The sequence below is a fragment of the Abramis brama genome (assembly GCF_963993115.1).
Source record: "Abramis brama genome assembly, chromosome: 25".
In the NCBI taxonomy this organism is placed as follows: domain Eukaryota; kingdom Metazoa; phylum Chordata; class Actinopteri; order Cypriniformes; family Leuciscidae; genus Abramis; species Abramis brama.
Window position 1 is genome coordinate 17,934,188 of NC_139987.1, and position 16,091 is coordinate 17,950,278.

General features: G+C 39.4%; 1 protein-coding gene across 3 annotated transcripts in view; it reads left to right on the forward strand.

Annotated features, from left to right (window-relative positions):
* Positions 1–7,069: 7,069 nt before the first annotated feature.
* The window catches only part of rxfp2a (relaxin family peptide receptor 2a), a 43,815-nt gene continuing 34,793 nt past the window's right edge, over positions 7,070–16,091 (forward strand). Inside the window, exon 1 of one of the 3 annotated variants that reach the window (XM_084104162.1) lies at positions 7,070–7,380. In XM_084104162.1, the coding sequence (XP_083960288.1) occupies positions 7,293–7,380 (88 nt within the window). In that variant the 5' untranslated portion in view covers positions 7,070–7,292. The remainder of the gene's footprint in view (positions 7,381–16,091) is intronic. The other 2 variants (XM_084104161.1, XM_084104160.1) reach the window with 2 other exon arrangements.

Genomic DNA, 16,091 nt, shown 5'->3' on the forward strand with positions numbered 1-16,091 from the left:
GGAAGCGTAGTGCAACAGTCGCTTGTACTGAGCAGTGCAGGCTTGCTGAGCAGTGGCATCAAGCAAGGTGAACTGCTAACAACTCGAGGCAATGGATGGACACAAATAGACACTTATTCTAGGAGCGTCTGGCCCGGAGAAGCAAAGGTCTGAACACGGCTGAGAGTTTGGCGGCAGGACGGGTGTTTGTCACACAGAGCGTGCTACTCTGCCACGGCCACCTCGGGACTCGGCCATGAAGCCAGTACTGAAGTGGTCTTCATATGGAGGAAGCCGAGCTATATCCGGCTGCCATATGCCCCAGGAGCCTCTGAAAAGTTTCAGTGGGACCCTTTCTCACTTCTGTATAGCACTGGCCAGACATGTTCCCCTGAGAGATGTGTTGGACTGAGTCCATCTCCATACCGGGTAAAGATATCCTCAGCCCATAGGTGAGTTTACTCTTTTCCCAGTTGACCTGAAGACCCAAATGGCTATGGAGCACTCAAAGGGTAGGACTTGAATCGTAAGCTGAGTCTGCTGGTACGTACCTGGGGTGGGGCAGCAAGGTAGAGAACAGGAACCCAGTTCGGAGGGCCCGAAGGCGGCCCGAAGCGGGGTCTGAGTGTGCGGTGCAACACTTACCTGTCTCCATGGGATGGCAGGGGGTGCGTGAGAAGGCATAATCGGGTCCTTGAACTGCACTCAGCTGCCGGCTGGCAACACAAGAGGGGGCAGAGGGGTGCAAGGCTTTACAGGGTCGTACACCAGGGCGGCAGTGGCTCAGTGATTCATGTAGGTTGTCTACAAACCGGAAGGTTGGTGGTTCAATCCCCGGTTCCACCTGTCGAGGTGTCCATGAGCAAGACACCTAACCCCAGCTGCTCCCGATGAGCTGGATGGCGCCTTGCGTGGCTGACACCGCCGTCGGTGTGTGAATGGGTGAATGTGAGGCTATGTAAAGCGCTTTGGTGGCCATAGGTCTGTGAAAGCGCAATATAAATGCAGTCCATTTACCATTTACACCACCAGTCTGACCCTCTTGGGCTGAAAGGGACATTTCTGGATCTGGCAATACTCCCAGAGGGAGATAACGCAGCCGAGTCATTATTTCCAGAGGCCAGCTCCCCTCCGATGTTGCAATCGGCATCCTGTCTTCTGGAGGGGCCCCGAATGAAACGGCTGGTCGGTCCATTACAGAGGGACCAGCGTGCTCAACGGGGGGCTCCACCGGCTGCGGTATGATAGAGCAACAGAAGGCATGCCACAGACAATGGCACCATCACGCCAGCTCAATACCAGTTGGTATAATACATCAATTCATCATTCATAATTTTCTTAAGGAAATGAACACTGTTATTAAGTAGTTAAGGTTACTAGATTTCAAATTGTTTGTTTAATTCTGAATGGGTTGCTAGCTCCAATTGAGGTTTTTCTCTCTCTAAGAATTATGTTAGATGGATATACAACTGTCCGATAGTGACCTAGCATCTTGTAAGATAAAAAAAGACTATTTACAGACCAAAATTATAATAATCGTGACTTTTCGGTTCTAAGACAAATACTTATTCAGTATCAGTAAATTAGGTTAACCAAACAATCATAAAACAAATAAATTTTATCTTGCCGTCATCATGAGGTGAAAATGAGGATCCACTCTGCAAGACTCTCATTAAAGTGCGTATCTATAGCACAAATTTTATTTCTCGTATCATTTATATGCCAAAAATATTTTTTGCGTGCATAGCCTATTATACGCAGTTTTCACGTGCATATGATACGCACTTTATGGTGTGTAATACGCACGCACTCCACATCCCTAATCCTACCCAAGGGTTTACAGTGCGTATCATTTGCATGCAAAAAATATTTTTGGTGTATGGCACAAGAAATAACATTTGTGCTATAGATACGCACTTTCATGAGATTGTGTTGGCCAGTCACACAGCAACGTCGCTGTCTGTAAATTCCTTCAGAAAACAGCGCGTGGTGCACTTAAGCGTATGTTCAGACGCAAATCTAATTTGGAATAGCTTCTGATGGGAGTGGCAGCGCAATACATTGATTAAAAAAATAGATATTACATCATATATTATGTTTCTAGTATTTTAGTTTTAATGAAAAACTGGGGGACCCCCCCAAGGTAATTTTTTTGGGCCTTATGGGGGGTGGGGGTCCCTTGATGCTTATGGGAGGTCAGCCCCCCCTCAATTCGAACACTGTCTGTAACTACAGCTTCCCTTCTCCAACATGTAAAAATAAATGGAGTAAATCTTGACTACAGACGACTCAATGGTTACAATTTAAATCGTTGCCGTGAGACCTGCAACTAAAAATAACTCAAACAATATATTTAATAACATAACAACCTAATATGTAGCCCAGTGGTTTTGTAATGTGCTGAAATGTTATGTTTGTGACCAGCCCAGTTGCATAAACATCACCATTATGTTAAAACAGTTTCTTAAGATTTAGTATGACCCAGAGCCATTGAAAAACAGTGTTACGACTCTCCCATAGACTGCCATGGGAATTTTGGAATGCGGAAGTAATGCGTGTCGTGGAGCAGCCAATAGTTCCAAACACAAGATGTGTCCCAATGTGAAGGCTGCATCCTCCAAAGGCCGTATTTGAAGGCCGATTGCGGCGCAACGAAGCATCATAGCACCGCAACAAAGGATGTCCCAATTCAAAGGCTGCACCCTTCGAAGGCCGTATTTGAAGGCCAGCTTTGTCACAGCGGCGCGACAAAAAGATGTCCCAATTCAAAGGCTACACCCTTTGAAGGTCGCATTTGAAGGCCGATTGCGTCACCGCGACGCGATGAAGGCTGTCTCAATTCAATTGTGCATCCTTTGAAGGCCGTATTCGAAGGCCGGTTACGTCATCGCGGCGCGACGAAGGCTACCCTGATTCAAAAGCGACGCCAAATGCACCCTTCGTTTCCTCATCTAATCTGCCGGCGATTTGATTTTGCACTGCAATGTCTTATTTAGTTTAGCAGACAAATCACTCTAGTGGGTGTAAATACCACTCACTTTCATGTTTTTTTTTTTGCACAACCTGCAAAAATCGCTCGATGTCATTGCTGCTTCTGCAAACCGCTGATCAATGCTACAAACCAACACGTTTGTTGACACGTTTCCTGCCTGGAGTTTTCACGTCGCTGATTGGTTGAAGGACTATCCAATTGTGTACAATTGAGTCATTTGAACTATGCCCGTTGATCACGCCTCTTGTGCAGTAGAAATACAGAGCAGACTCCCCAGACCAATGTTCAATCTTAAAAGATTGAGCTTGGTCTGGTGATAGCCAGACTAGGGGATACGGTTAATAAGCTAAAGTCCCAAAAAGTCTGCGCGTTCCTTTAACAGCTATGACCCACTACATGGCCGGATTATCCATAAACGGGATTTGGCGAGTGCCCTGGGGCACCAGCCAATAGGGGGACACCAAGGGCCAGATTATCCAATTGGCATTATTGGGCACAAGCGAGTGGCAGAAAAAAAAATAAACATTTGTTTTACAATAGGCTATATGGATATTACGTCATAGGAATAATTATAAATCATTATTATATTATTATAATAATTGTTTGGCATCCTAAAACACCAGTGATAATGTAATGTAGACTGAGACTCTATATCATAACTAAAAATATGTTTAAAGGAACACTTCGACTTTATGGGACTTTAGCTTATTCACCGTATCCCCCAGAGTTAGATAAGTCCATACATACCTTTTTCATCTCCGTGCGTGCTGTAACTCTGTCTGACGAACCCACCGCTAGCCTAGCTTAGCACAAAGACTGGAGGTAAACGGCTACAGCTAGCATACTGCTCCCAATAAGTGACAAAATAACGCCAACATTTTCCTATTTACATGTTGTGATTTGTATAGTCACAGCGTGTACGAATAACAATGTCACATGAGACACAACCATCTTCTAACCGTGTACATACTGGGAACTATATTTTCAGAAGGCGAAGCACTGCTACTTCTGCGGAGTGATTTACTCCAATTCTGAGCGAACTCTGCTCCTCACCACGGGGCTTCTCAGGCGCTGCGAGCAAATCACTCTGCCCATGTAGCAGTGCTTTGCCTTCTGAGAATATGTGACCATGTTATTTGTACACGCTGTGACTATACAAATCACAACATGTAAATAGGAAAATGTTGGCGTTATTTTGTCACTTATTGGGAGCAGTCGGGTCAATTTTCTTTGGTCGGACTCGGGCTCATTTAGCTTTTCTCCTTTCATCGTGCCCACAATAGCCTATACGTGCAGAGCGCAGGCTACTGTATGAAATATTGTTATATTGATAATATTATAAATATGCAACGCAATATGCGATCACGCAAGTGCAATGCATTAGGTGACAGTTGACCATACAGAGCATCAGGGAGAAGTTGGAGCATAAGGAGTTACTAAAAGTTCCCAATACTTCAGAAAAAAGCTGCATTTTGAAAGAGTTTTGATTTGATTACCGAGCCTGAAGCCTTCAACAGTGGATGATATTCTTTTTCTTCACAACGATTGCGAATAAACAGTGAATGAGCCTACTCAGTTCAACGGATTTTTTTTTCTTTATTATATTTTTATTATTATTTAATGTTAGCCAGTTGGCGAAGAGTTCTTTGAAACGTTGTTCTTCAGTAAAGTTACTTGACATCAAAAAAAGGTGGGCCGTAAATCGTTATTTACTGCTTGATCACATTTGGCTATAATATTCTCTACTGCATGCTTATGCTTCTCTGTAATGGACCGTCTGTATTAATATTTGTGGGCATAATTGTCGGTGGTGGTAGTTATGTTTGAGGCCTATAATAAAATTGTACCTAGTAGCGTGTGTGTGTATGTGTGTGCGTCTAGCAGAGACAGCGCGCATCAGAGAGCGCGCGTCAGAGAGAGCTCAAAGTGATATTGATGTTGGTCTGGGGTTGGGTTCGGGCTGAAAAATTGCAGATGTTTTCGGGCTGGGGCCGGATTAGGGCTTGAACACCACGAGCCAGGTCTTGTTTAGGGCTGGATGTTTTGCCCCGTGCAGGGCTCTAGGCAGTATGCTAGCTGTAGCCGTTTACCTCCAGTCTTTGTGCTAAGCTAGGCTAGCGGTGGGTGCGTCAGACAGAGTTACGGCACGCACGGAGAAGAAAATGGTATGTATGGACTTATCTAACTCTGGGGGATATGGTGAATAAGCTAAAGTCCCAAAAAGTCGAAGTGTTCCTTTAAGCCCTCTTTAATGTCCAGGTAGCCCTACAAGTCAATGCTTTTTCTTTGTTCAATGTGCACAGTTCATGGGTTGAAGCCGGTTGAAGCTCTTAATTTTTTAGCTCTCATAGTGTGCTAGATTGATGCATTTAACCTTAAAATTTACAAAATTTACCTAGAGGGACAGAGGTCCACCCAACATATTTTTACAAAATCCTATGGGAAACGCCAATCATTTATGAATTTTACTCCAGCATAGTACTACATTGTGCCCAGGGGCCTCTGAATTCTTAATCCGGCCCTGACCCACTAAGCAGTTAGTCAAGGGGCAGTCAGACTTTTCAGTATCAAATCAGGCAAATCTACATTTTTATGTTACTGACTCAAAAAAGTTATCAACAGTCTTAAAACAAATTTTATGACTAACTTGATAGACTAGTTTTATGGCTTTATGCAACTGGCCCCAGGCTGGTTTCAGCAAGATGTTCTTTTTTGTTTTTGTTTGCAAAAGCAAAAGATAACATAAAAAAGAGTGACACGTGGAAAGTCAAGTCAAGTCATGTCACCTTAATTTATATAGTGCTTTATATAGGCCTAATTCAGATTGTTTCAAAGCAGCTTTACAGTGATAATAGAAAATTAATTGTTTTGTTTGAAAAAGATTGTTTTGGCTGTAGCAGCTCTAGAAAGAGAGTCATGTCCAACTTAAGTAAGTTTTTGATTGATTAATTTCCGTTGTAAAAATCATTAGTTAGGCTATTAAATTAGTTTCCGTTAACACAACACCATTTTCAACTGAAAACAGAAAAACTTTTATTGCTCATTGTTCTCCCAAAAATGAAAATTCTGTTTTTTTTTTATTACCCTTATGTCATTCCAAACCTGTAAAACTTTTTTTATCGAATATTAATCTTCAACACTCATTCACGAGAGCACGACGCATGCATGTTGTGTTGACACAAAAGCAGACGTTGTTGCGTGAACGTGCTTTGGAGATTAATATTTTGTAAATAAAGTGGTAAATTATCTTTCTTCCTCCCCATGTAGGCTATTGCATGAGAACTGAGAACTGACTGGTTTCCATTTCCAAAACTAAAATCTTTGGCCTCTGACTAGATAAGAGCCCACATTGCAAAATTTTTACCTAAGTAGACCTGGCAAACTATTTATCAAACCTGTCTGAGATTGATACCAGATATCTAAAAATATATGGAGAAATAAAACAAACAAACGCTTGCTTTGAAAAACTAAAATCTATATATACCAACCTAGTTACGGTAAAATGTTGCTAACTAATATTAGCTTTATAATGAAAGATCACCTGATACTTTTTACTGTACGACAGACAATAAACCGGAAGTCAGTAATTTCCAGACACAATCAAGCACCTGCCATTTTGGCCTCTGACTAGATAGTGCCCTTTTTGCAAGATTTTTTTTTTAATTAGGCTACTATTTTATGTTGAAGTATGGCAACCAAAAACATTGCGATTACATTCATGCTATGACAAATACAGTATGTTGGGCTGTAAGCCTACAGGTAACAAGAAAACAATGACACACAGGGCAGGAGAGAAAATAAAGACACTTAATCACTTATTTGAATGAGAAGCATATTAAAAACACTCTCAAAGGTCTTTCTTCTGAGTGTGCCAATGAAGGCTTAAGGGTTTAAGCAATGGCAATAGCAATGTTGTTGACCCATTTATGAATGTAATTCATTTTCACTCAATTTGACTGGTTTTGTGTGACTGTAGTAGTAGTAACGTGTAAGTGTTCCCATATTGTTCCCATCTCTCATTATTGATCACAGGAATATGAATAGGCGTTCTCACAAAAGACATTTACTACTTAAGTGTTTATAATCCCTAACCACGCTGCAGTGACGAAATTCTCAATGAATAATGTCGAGCTCTGCTCCAGCTCATCAAGTCTCTCAGTCCGCGGGAGCAGGTGACAGAAACTGCTGGACCAACCGAGCGATGCTCTACCGTTCGTCCCCACGAAAGCGATAAACGCTCATCTTCCTTTGGAAATAGTGCGATTAGAGAAAAGTCTGTCCGGTCGGTAATGTCTTTGGAGGACCGCTGTGAGGCTTCAGCATGAAATCCTTCAAATATCCTTCAAACGCTCTTTTGGAATTAACCGTCATTTTCCTGTTCATTCAAAAATCCAGGGTGGAAACCGAAGGTAAGATATTTTTTGGCGCTTCATAACCGGTTTCGTTTGGATGTGAATTGTAAAATTTAAGCTACATGGTGGTCTTTCTCACAACAGTCTTCTTTAATTCCTGCAAACTTTTACACTTTCGTCCATATGATCTGCTAACCTCTTAGGCTACATATGCGAGTCATTATGCTTATTCTGATGATTTATTCGAAGTGGCTGTATGTTTGGTTAGTCTACTGAATGGATTATAAATAGCCTAATGCGATATAAAATAATCTAGCCTATACATAATCAGCAATGTATTAGGCTATGCTACAGCCAAAGTAGTTCATGGAAAAGAAGAAAACACTAGTGTCAGACCTCTGAGGAACTTTTGAGCTTTCTCGCGGTACACTCCCGTGGCATGACAATATTTTGCTTGTTAATAACACGCGTTCTTTGACTTCACGAACTTCTATCAGATAAAACAAAACGTGGCACAGGTGGTGGCTTTTCTCGCTGCTTATCTACAAAACACATTGTTTCATGGGTTCTTATTTATCGCATTAAGTCAGTCACAGGTGCTTCTTTCTACACAAAGACTCGATTGAATTGCGTTTCAGCCTGTGCGCACTGCGGTCCCCCCCCACACAGACACTACAGGTTTTGAATAAAAAGTTGCATTGCTCATAAACCCAAGCCTTAAAGAAACAATAAGCCGTTTTTGGACATCTGTGAGTATTTTAAGTGGATGTAAAAAGGATGAATAAAAAGCAAAGGGGTCAGTGCTTGGAGAGCTATGCGCTATTGGGGTAATTTTTAATATAGTAGCATATAAATTAGCTACATTGATTTTCAGTTTTAGTTAGTAACTGACTTTATTTTCTATTACTATAATTTATTATAGCCTATTGAATTCTAATATTTTAATCCCTTTTCATTTCCACATTTTAGTCCTCTCTATAAATAAACCTTTTAGTTTAAAAACCTTATTTAAAGAGTTCACATCTATTTAAGATGGTATGGGTTGTTGACTCTTATTTCTGCTGTTATTTAAACCTTTGAGATTGACTTTACTCTCTTTGTTTGAGGTCCCAGAGACAGTATGTGTATGTGAAAAATATGTAGGCTACAAAATTAACCTCTTATTTTCCCTTCAAATTAATTTAATATGTATCTGTGTCTTAAAGTCCCTGGTCTTATATTACCTAAGTTTTATCCTTCTATTACTGTATGTCAGAAAATAAGATGTTTCAAAAAATGAAACGTTTTGTGGTCACATTTACCAGTAAAATATCCTTAAAACAGGATAAATTTGAGATGCAAAATGATATACAATAATAAATTGTTATCCCCATTTAAATAGTTTTTTCTTTTTAAGGATAAACCTCACAAAATTTTGCCAGTGTGGTAAGATAAAAAACAAAACTAATTCAAAATATATATTTACTGAACAAAACAAATCTAACAGTTGGCTAGAGTGAAATAGCCTACTACAAATATGAGAAATTTTCATGTAAAACTTATTTGCATTTATTCATCTTTTATATCTGGAGTTTCCTATCCTCACATATGCTTAATAACTTTCTTTTTTCCTGGTTTATGTTTAAAGGATCAAGTTGGAATTGTGTTTATAAGTATGTAGCATGTTTTTAGAACTATTAAAAGGGTCTCTCAGAACCCTAACAAAGCATGAGGGTTAATAAGTAAAATCAGCATTTATTTTCTTAACAGAACCATGTGGAGTCATACCCCTCTCTCGGATAAGTAAAGTTAAATGGCTACAGGCTTTCATGAGGTGAAATAAGGTGGCACAGGCAAACAACACAGGGGATCTGAGTGTCATGGTGCAGAGAGATCTTATCTGTTGCTTGAGTCAGAAATAGACTAAAGACCATTCCAAACCAACAGAAGAGTCATGGTAGATGCCATGTTTTATTCAACAAGAATAAAAATTATGCTGTGAGGGATAGACTGTAGTGCAGTCTGTTTAAAAAGCTTTAATTTTGAATCACAAGCAGAATGAACTTCAGGGTGAATTATGGGTAAAACCATCCTTTCAGTATGTAAATGGTCCCATTCAGTTCAGCGGGACAATGGACTACTTGCACTGTGCTTCGTGGTGCACTTCCGTTTTGAAATAGTATGTAATGATGTTAGTAGTTCAGGGAAGAAGGAGGCGGGACCTGCAAACTTTCAATGAAACTTTAATCATAAAATAAAAAAACACGAAATGAAAGTAAAGCGTCAGCCCCTTATGGATAACTGTCGCACAAACATAAACAAAACACAAGGTAAATTCCAGGCCTGGTTCTCTCTCGTCTTGCACTGTCATCACGCCACCTTTTATTCTTCCAGATCTACTTCCATGAGACTCAAAGCAGGTGTGGCGCGCAGGTGATGCTCATTAGCAAATTCATTTAAAAATGGAAACTCAACAGGTATTAAGAGAAAAAAACACTGTTAATGAAAAGATGAGCACTGAACTGCTGCAGGTTTGTAGGAAATATATTTATTTATTTATTTATTATTCAGAATGCCCCTTTGGAAAGAAAATATATTTATAAGAGGTTCAAGATAATTCATGTTAATGCAGAGAACATGATTCAGTGTTTTAATAAATTGACAGCCATAAAATGTAGTAATAATTTGCATCCTCATGTAACTGTCTGTATGCAGGTGCGCTGAACGCTGTTACCAGAAACTCTCGAGTAGAACGCGGAAGTAGTGCAAGTAGTCCATTTACAAATATGCAAATTAATTGATGAATTATTTATACACTGTAAAAAGTGAACCGTTGGATCAACTTAAAAAAATTACTTCAATTGGTAACACCTAAAGAAATTAAGTTTTCTCAACTTAAATTATCACATTTTATCGTGAAAAACGTGATAATTTAAGTTGAGAAAACTTAATTTCTTTAGGTGTTACCAATTGAAGTAATTTTTTTAAGTTGATCCAACTGTTCACTTTTTACAGTGTACAGAAATTCAAGCCCATTGGGTTGTGCCACTGTAATTTCTTGTCAGTCGTTCGGCCAACAAAACAAATTGCTGTGGACAATGTATCTTGTTGAAATTAATTAAACAAACATTATCACTCTCTTACAGCCTTGTTTCAGTCACGTTACCTTTAAGGTGCAGTAAGCAAGCAATTTCTAAGAATCACTGTTGATATTTGAAATCGACACCCAAATAAACACACCAATCCCTTCATTACTCTGCCCCCAAAATAACAAACACGCTATACCACACAGGCAACTACTAAAAGCTGGTGCATAATACAGCTCACACAATATGGATGAATCAGCTGTGATTCAACAACAACAGCAACAGCATCTTGGTTCTGTGAAACAGCTAAAGCTGATGTTACAACCATATTGAGCAGAAACAAAGCAACCTCGGCATCCACTTTCAGGCCTTCCCGCTCTCTCCAGTGCTGGATAGCTTTTCCTCTTTGGTAATACATCTCAACCATTCCACTTTGTTTTTTCTCCTATTTACACAGCCAGGACTATTTACAAACACTATTTACAAACACTATTTACACACACACACACACACACACACACACACACACACACACACACACACACACACACACACACACACACACACACACACACACACACACACACACACAGAAGAGATCTTCACAAAATTGTTTGTTTAGGTCAGGGGTGTCCAAAGTTGGTCCTGGAGGATAGAGGAACAGTTTAGCTCCAATTTGCCTCAGCACTCCTACCTGTAAGTTTCTAGTATGCCCAGTAAGAGCTTTATTTGCTGGTTAGGGTTAGGTGGTGTTTAATTGGGGTTGAAGCTTCTCAAAAATCACATACCGCACTTTTAAATATGGCATCTACCCAAGCGTATGTGGTTCTTTTGAGATTAATTTAATTTAATTTAATTGAGATTTGAGACTAATTTTAAAGATTGTACTTAAGAAATGTCCAGGATTTGCCATGTCAATTAGGGAACACTCTCACTGCAAACGCATCGTGTTATCAACATCTGACCAGACTTGAATGCCTCTCTAAAGCCCCTTTCACAGAGAGATTCCGGAAAATACACGGATAATGTTTCCCGGGATTTGTCCCGGGATCGTTTGATTTTTGGTTCATTCCCACTGCGAGTGATTTTCCGGAATCTGTGAGTGTGTTCACACGCATGCCGTAAAGACACTTGACGTGATGTAGATGTGTTGTAGAAAGGCCAGTCTAACAAAGCTGGCGAACGATCTCAGCTTCAGTATGGATGGTAAGGAGCTCGCTGGTCTCTGCTTCATTCTATTTTGCAGACATTTTTTCGTTCTTTGTTGATGACGAACATAGACTTTCTTCTAAGAGCAACAAAATACCCCTTACGGCATTGGTCCTGGCTTTTGTTCACGCAGGGCGCGTTCCGCGACTGATCCCGGCAATGTTACTAGGTCCCCATTCCGGCATCGATCCCGGAACGTGTTTGCGTTCACACAGAAGGCATTCTAGCAATTTTACAGCAATTTCCTAGGATCAACACGCTGTGTGAAAGGGGAAGATTGATTCCTCTCTAAGAGGAGATGAACACATTAATTCTGATAGCAGCATCTGCATTTCATTTCCATATTTATCTCCTCACAGTCTCAGCTAAAATTGATGGAGAGTTGTTACACTGCATTTCAAAAGTCCAGTGTCAAAAACCTGCACTATAGCCAGAAGATTGAATGCAAATTAAGTCGCACAAGAACCCTGTTTCATTAATTGTGTAATTAGATGAACATAAAGGCTCAGTTATGACTCTATCAACTTCAACAGTTTTCCACATGACTTTACTCCATTAAACTCCTGATTATACAATGTTCTTGGGTTTTTGATTTCGGGTAATGACTTGGCCCGTTATTTGTTACTTGCATCAGGGCTGGGAAGCCTGAATGGGTAAATTGAATGGACCACTTTTGCTGGCTCTGTAGAATAAGACACGCTGTGAGACAGGACTCACAGGAGTACAGGCTGCAAGCTCCGGCAAAGTTTAATTAACACTCAAGCTTTTCTTAGCTCTTTATGTAGTCACAAATCTAACATATTTACAGAACAACAATACTTGTTTCTCTGCAACACAACACATTCCACCAAAGAAAACAATATTTCAATAAAGCTTTTCAGAAGTTACTTTTGTCTGTACTTGACTTGTTCTGCAACACATTAGAATCAATCACAATACATTGACCTGCTACAGTGTTTTCACATGTTTTCACATCATCATAAACATTAATTCCGTTTTCACACTGCCACATAAATGAATCTCACATTTGTCTTCACACTAACCTGTTTTACATGCAAGTCGCCATTTTGGCTCTAGTTCACACATACATGCATGAATCTTGGGATATCTTGGGATCGAGTCATAAACTGTAATCTACACCAAAGATGAGTTTGAACTTGTCTGGGGAACCTATAGAACAGGTAGATAAAGTAAAATTACTGGGCACAATAATAGATAGTCAGCTCTCATGGGCAGAACATATTGATAGTGAAGAAGATGGGTTATGGTATCTCTATGGTGAGGAAATGTCTTTCTTATGTCCCTACACACATCCTGGGACAGATGGCTAAATCTTTCATTTTATGTCATCTGGATTATTGTGCCCCTGTATGGTCATCTACATCTAAAGGTCAACTAAAGAAATTACAAACTGCCCAAAACAGAGGTGCCAGGTTAGTATTACATTGTCCCATCAGAACAAACACTATCAGTATGCACCGTCGACTCTCATGGTTAACGGTGGAGAACAGGCTGGTTTTCAATACAACTAAATTTTTCAGAAACACTGTCTTTTCTTCTCAACCCGTTTTCTTATACAACCGAATTGTTAGGTGTGATCAGGTTCATTCTCATTTGACTAGGTCAGCTGATAATGGCCAGATGATGTTACCATGCCCAAAATCAAATGCTTTAAAGAGAACAGTTATTTATCGTGCCATCAATCATTGGAATAATTGCCCACTGAATATACATAAAATGAATGGCAAAGTCTCTTTCAAGTACGATCTAAGAATGCACTATTTAAAATTGTGAGTAGGGAATGGACATATTTACTGTATGAATGTAATACTGTAATAATTTATTCTGAATAATTTCTGATGATGTTTATAATGATATCTACAATGTTTTACCCAGGAAGACTAGCTCATCTCACTTTGGTGACAGCTAATAGGGATACTTTTTTTAACAATAAACAATAAACATGTGCCACCATTTTGGCTCGAGATAACTCCAGTAGCAAATGTACATTTAACTCGCTTAAACTTTATCATCCAATTACAATCAACATCCAAAACACTTTAGAAACATTCCTAAACTCTTTTCACATGAGTATTTTCTCTCATTTCACTTCAGATTCACATATTTGTCACTCGTGTGTAATCCGATATATGACGCGGCGTCTTTCTCAGTAACCCATCAAAATCAACATTTACATGTTTGAAACAGTGTTTAACATCAGTTTCGACCAGTTTTTGAATCGTTTTTGCTCACCTGTAGAGTAATAAAAGACATGCCGTGAGACAGGAGTACTGGCTGCAAGCTCCGGCAAAGTTTAATTAACAGGAGACAATAAAAACGTTTTCTTTACCCACAACAAAGGTAACGATAAATTTAACCATCAATAAACATGTTGAAGGCACATTTATGAACAATACAATTTTTTTTAAAGGGGTGTCCTTTTTTTTCCTCTTTTATTTTAATATATATATATATATATATATATATATATATATATATATATATATATATATATATATATATATACACACACACATTTTCCAACCTACAACATATACATAAACAAATTGAGAGAGTTGTTTTGAGACAAATGAGCACCTGCCACCATGGACTGGAACCCAGTCTCTTTCACTGTATCTGCAGTGTCATGGGGCTGTCCTGTATTGTACTTAAATGTTCATGTCCCATGTACCCCTTTCCCCCACATTTCTGGGTTTTTTTCTGCCTAGGCTTTGAATTGAGTGTTTTTCTTTGGATTTGATGCACAGCATGCATTTCAGCTATTGTAGCTATGGGCAGTGAAAAAAGATGTAGAATTACTACTGGTTGGCAGTATCTTATTGTCACCCAGTATGGTTGCCTGGCAATATTGCCTTAAAAATCCTTTTGCCACTGGAGTAAGCCTCTTTCCAGATGTTCGAGGCACATATTAGTTAGCGCCCCAATGTTTCATGTGAGCCCTACAGAGAGCTACAAACCTCAATTGCATGAAACAAAAAAACTAAATGCAAATCTAAAACATTTCCACAGTTTAGAGAGCACCGTTCTGCTCTGTAGTGCCAATTGTTACACTTGGTTTCCTGATCTGTGTCATCATGCTCTCTTCTTCTCTTATGCTTTCTCATAAGCAAGTGTTCTTTTGAATTTGTTGCTGTAGCATTATCTTTTGTGCATATCCTCTATTAGCATAAATTACTAATGTGTTTTTCTAAGACTGTCAACTGAATTAAAAACATTTTCAAGCTAATTTCTTGAATGCTGATTCAATAAATGAGTTGCATATGTCAATATTTATAAAGTCTCCAACAATAATTCCATGACATTACATTAATGTGGTTCAGACAGGACCACTTTGGCAAGTTACTTGAGTTTATTAAACACAATTTATCTTTGGCGGTATGGTTCCTTAAGGGGGTTCTTGCTCCATGATTAATGGCATACAGAGCTCAACCATTAACCCCCCACAGAACCATCAGCTTGAGTGATATACAGATGATTAAGACTCTTTAGTAATGTCTTTAAAGCAAAACAGTGTTAACGTGTAGACATGGCAGTAAATCCCGGGGCGTCTATACTGTAACTTGGCTATGAGGATGAATGTCTCTCAGCAATGATGTCCGTGACAGCTAGGACTTGAAAGCCTTGGTAATCTGAAACAAAAGAAAACGACAGCTAGAGGGTGCACAGTAATATGCTTGATACTTATAGTGGTGAGGGCGGGAGGGTTGTGAGCAGTTTGAGCATGCTTACCGAGCAGTAATGACACTTGTATATATATCCTCCCGGTCTAATTGGAGAATGGTAGGGGCATCATTTCCAGTTTCCTCAGTGGAGGATTCACTGGTCTGAATACATGATAAACAGGAATTTGGAATAATGCAGTTATTTAGAGCACTAATTTTGTTTACAGAAATATAAATTGGTGCTGATAAGCAGTATGTTTACAATCCCTTTGCGGCTCTTCCTCAGGTAAATTGTTAACTTGGAATATTTAGCTCCCTCTTAACCAACAACATGTCTCAATCTCCAGGAAGATGTAAAATGTGCATCTGGGTTTTACAGAACAAATTATTACATTTCCAGACTGAGAATGTGTGTTTTTCCATGTAGCATAAAAGAGACTCCTGAAATAAAGATCCATGCCACAAACTTAGACGTCCAGTCGATGAAATGTGTCAGAAACATGGAGTTGGCCCCTGTTGTTTCTTTCTCTATTCAATACACCTTTTAAAGGTTTTATTTGTTCCCCTGATTTGAAGGATCAGGTTTTCTTTTGCTTGAATCCCAACTCCAAACATATCCAGACACGCCATAAAAGACGGCATATCTGGACGACTGCTGAGATCATAAAAAACAGATTTGCTGGCTTCCCTTGACTCTCATCAGGCAAATTAAATATGCCATTTATAGGGAACAGGTCATTATCAGTTCATTATGTCATTTTTTCATTATGTTATTTTTACAAAAGTAATACAAAAACAATAAAAGATTTTT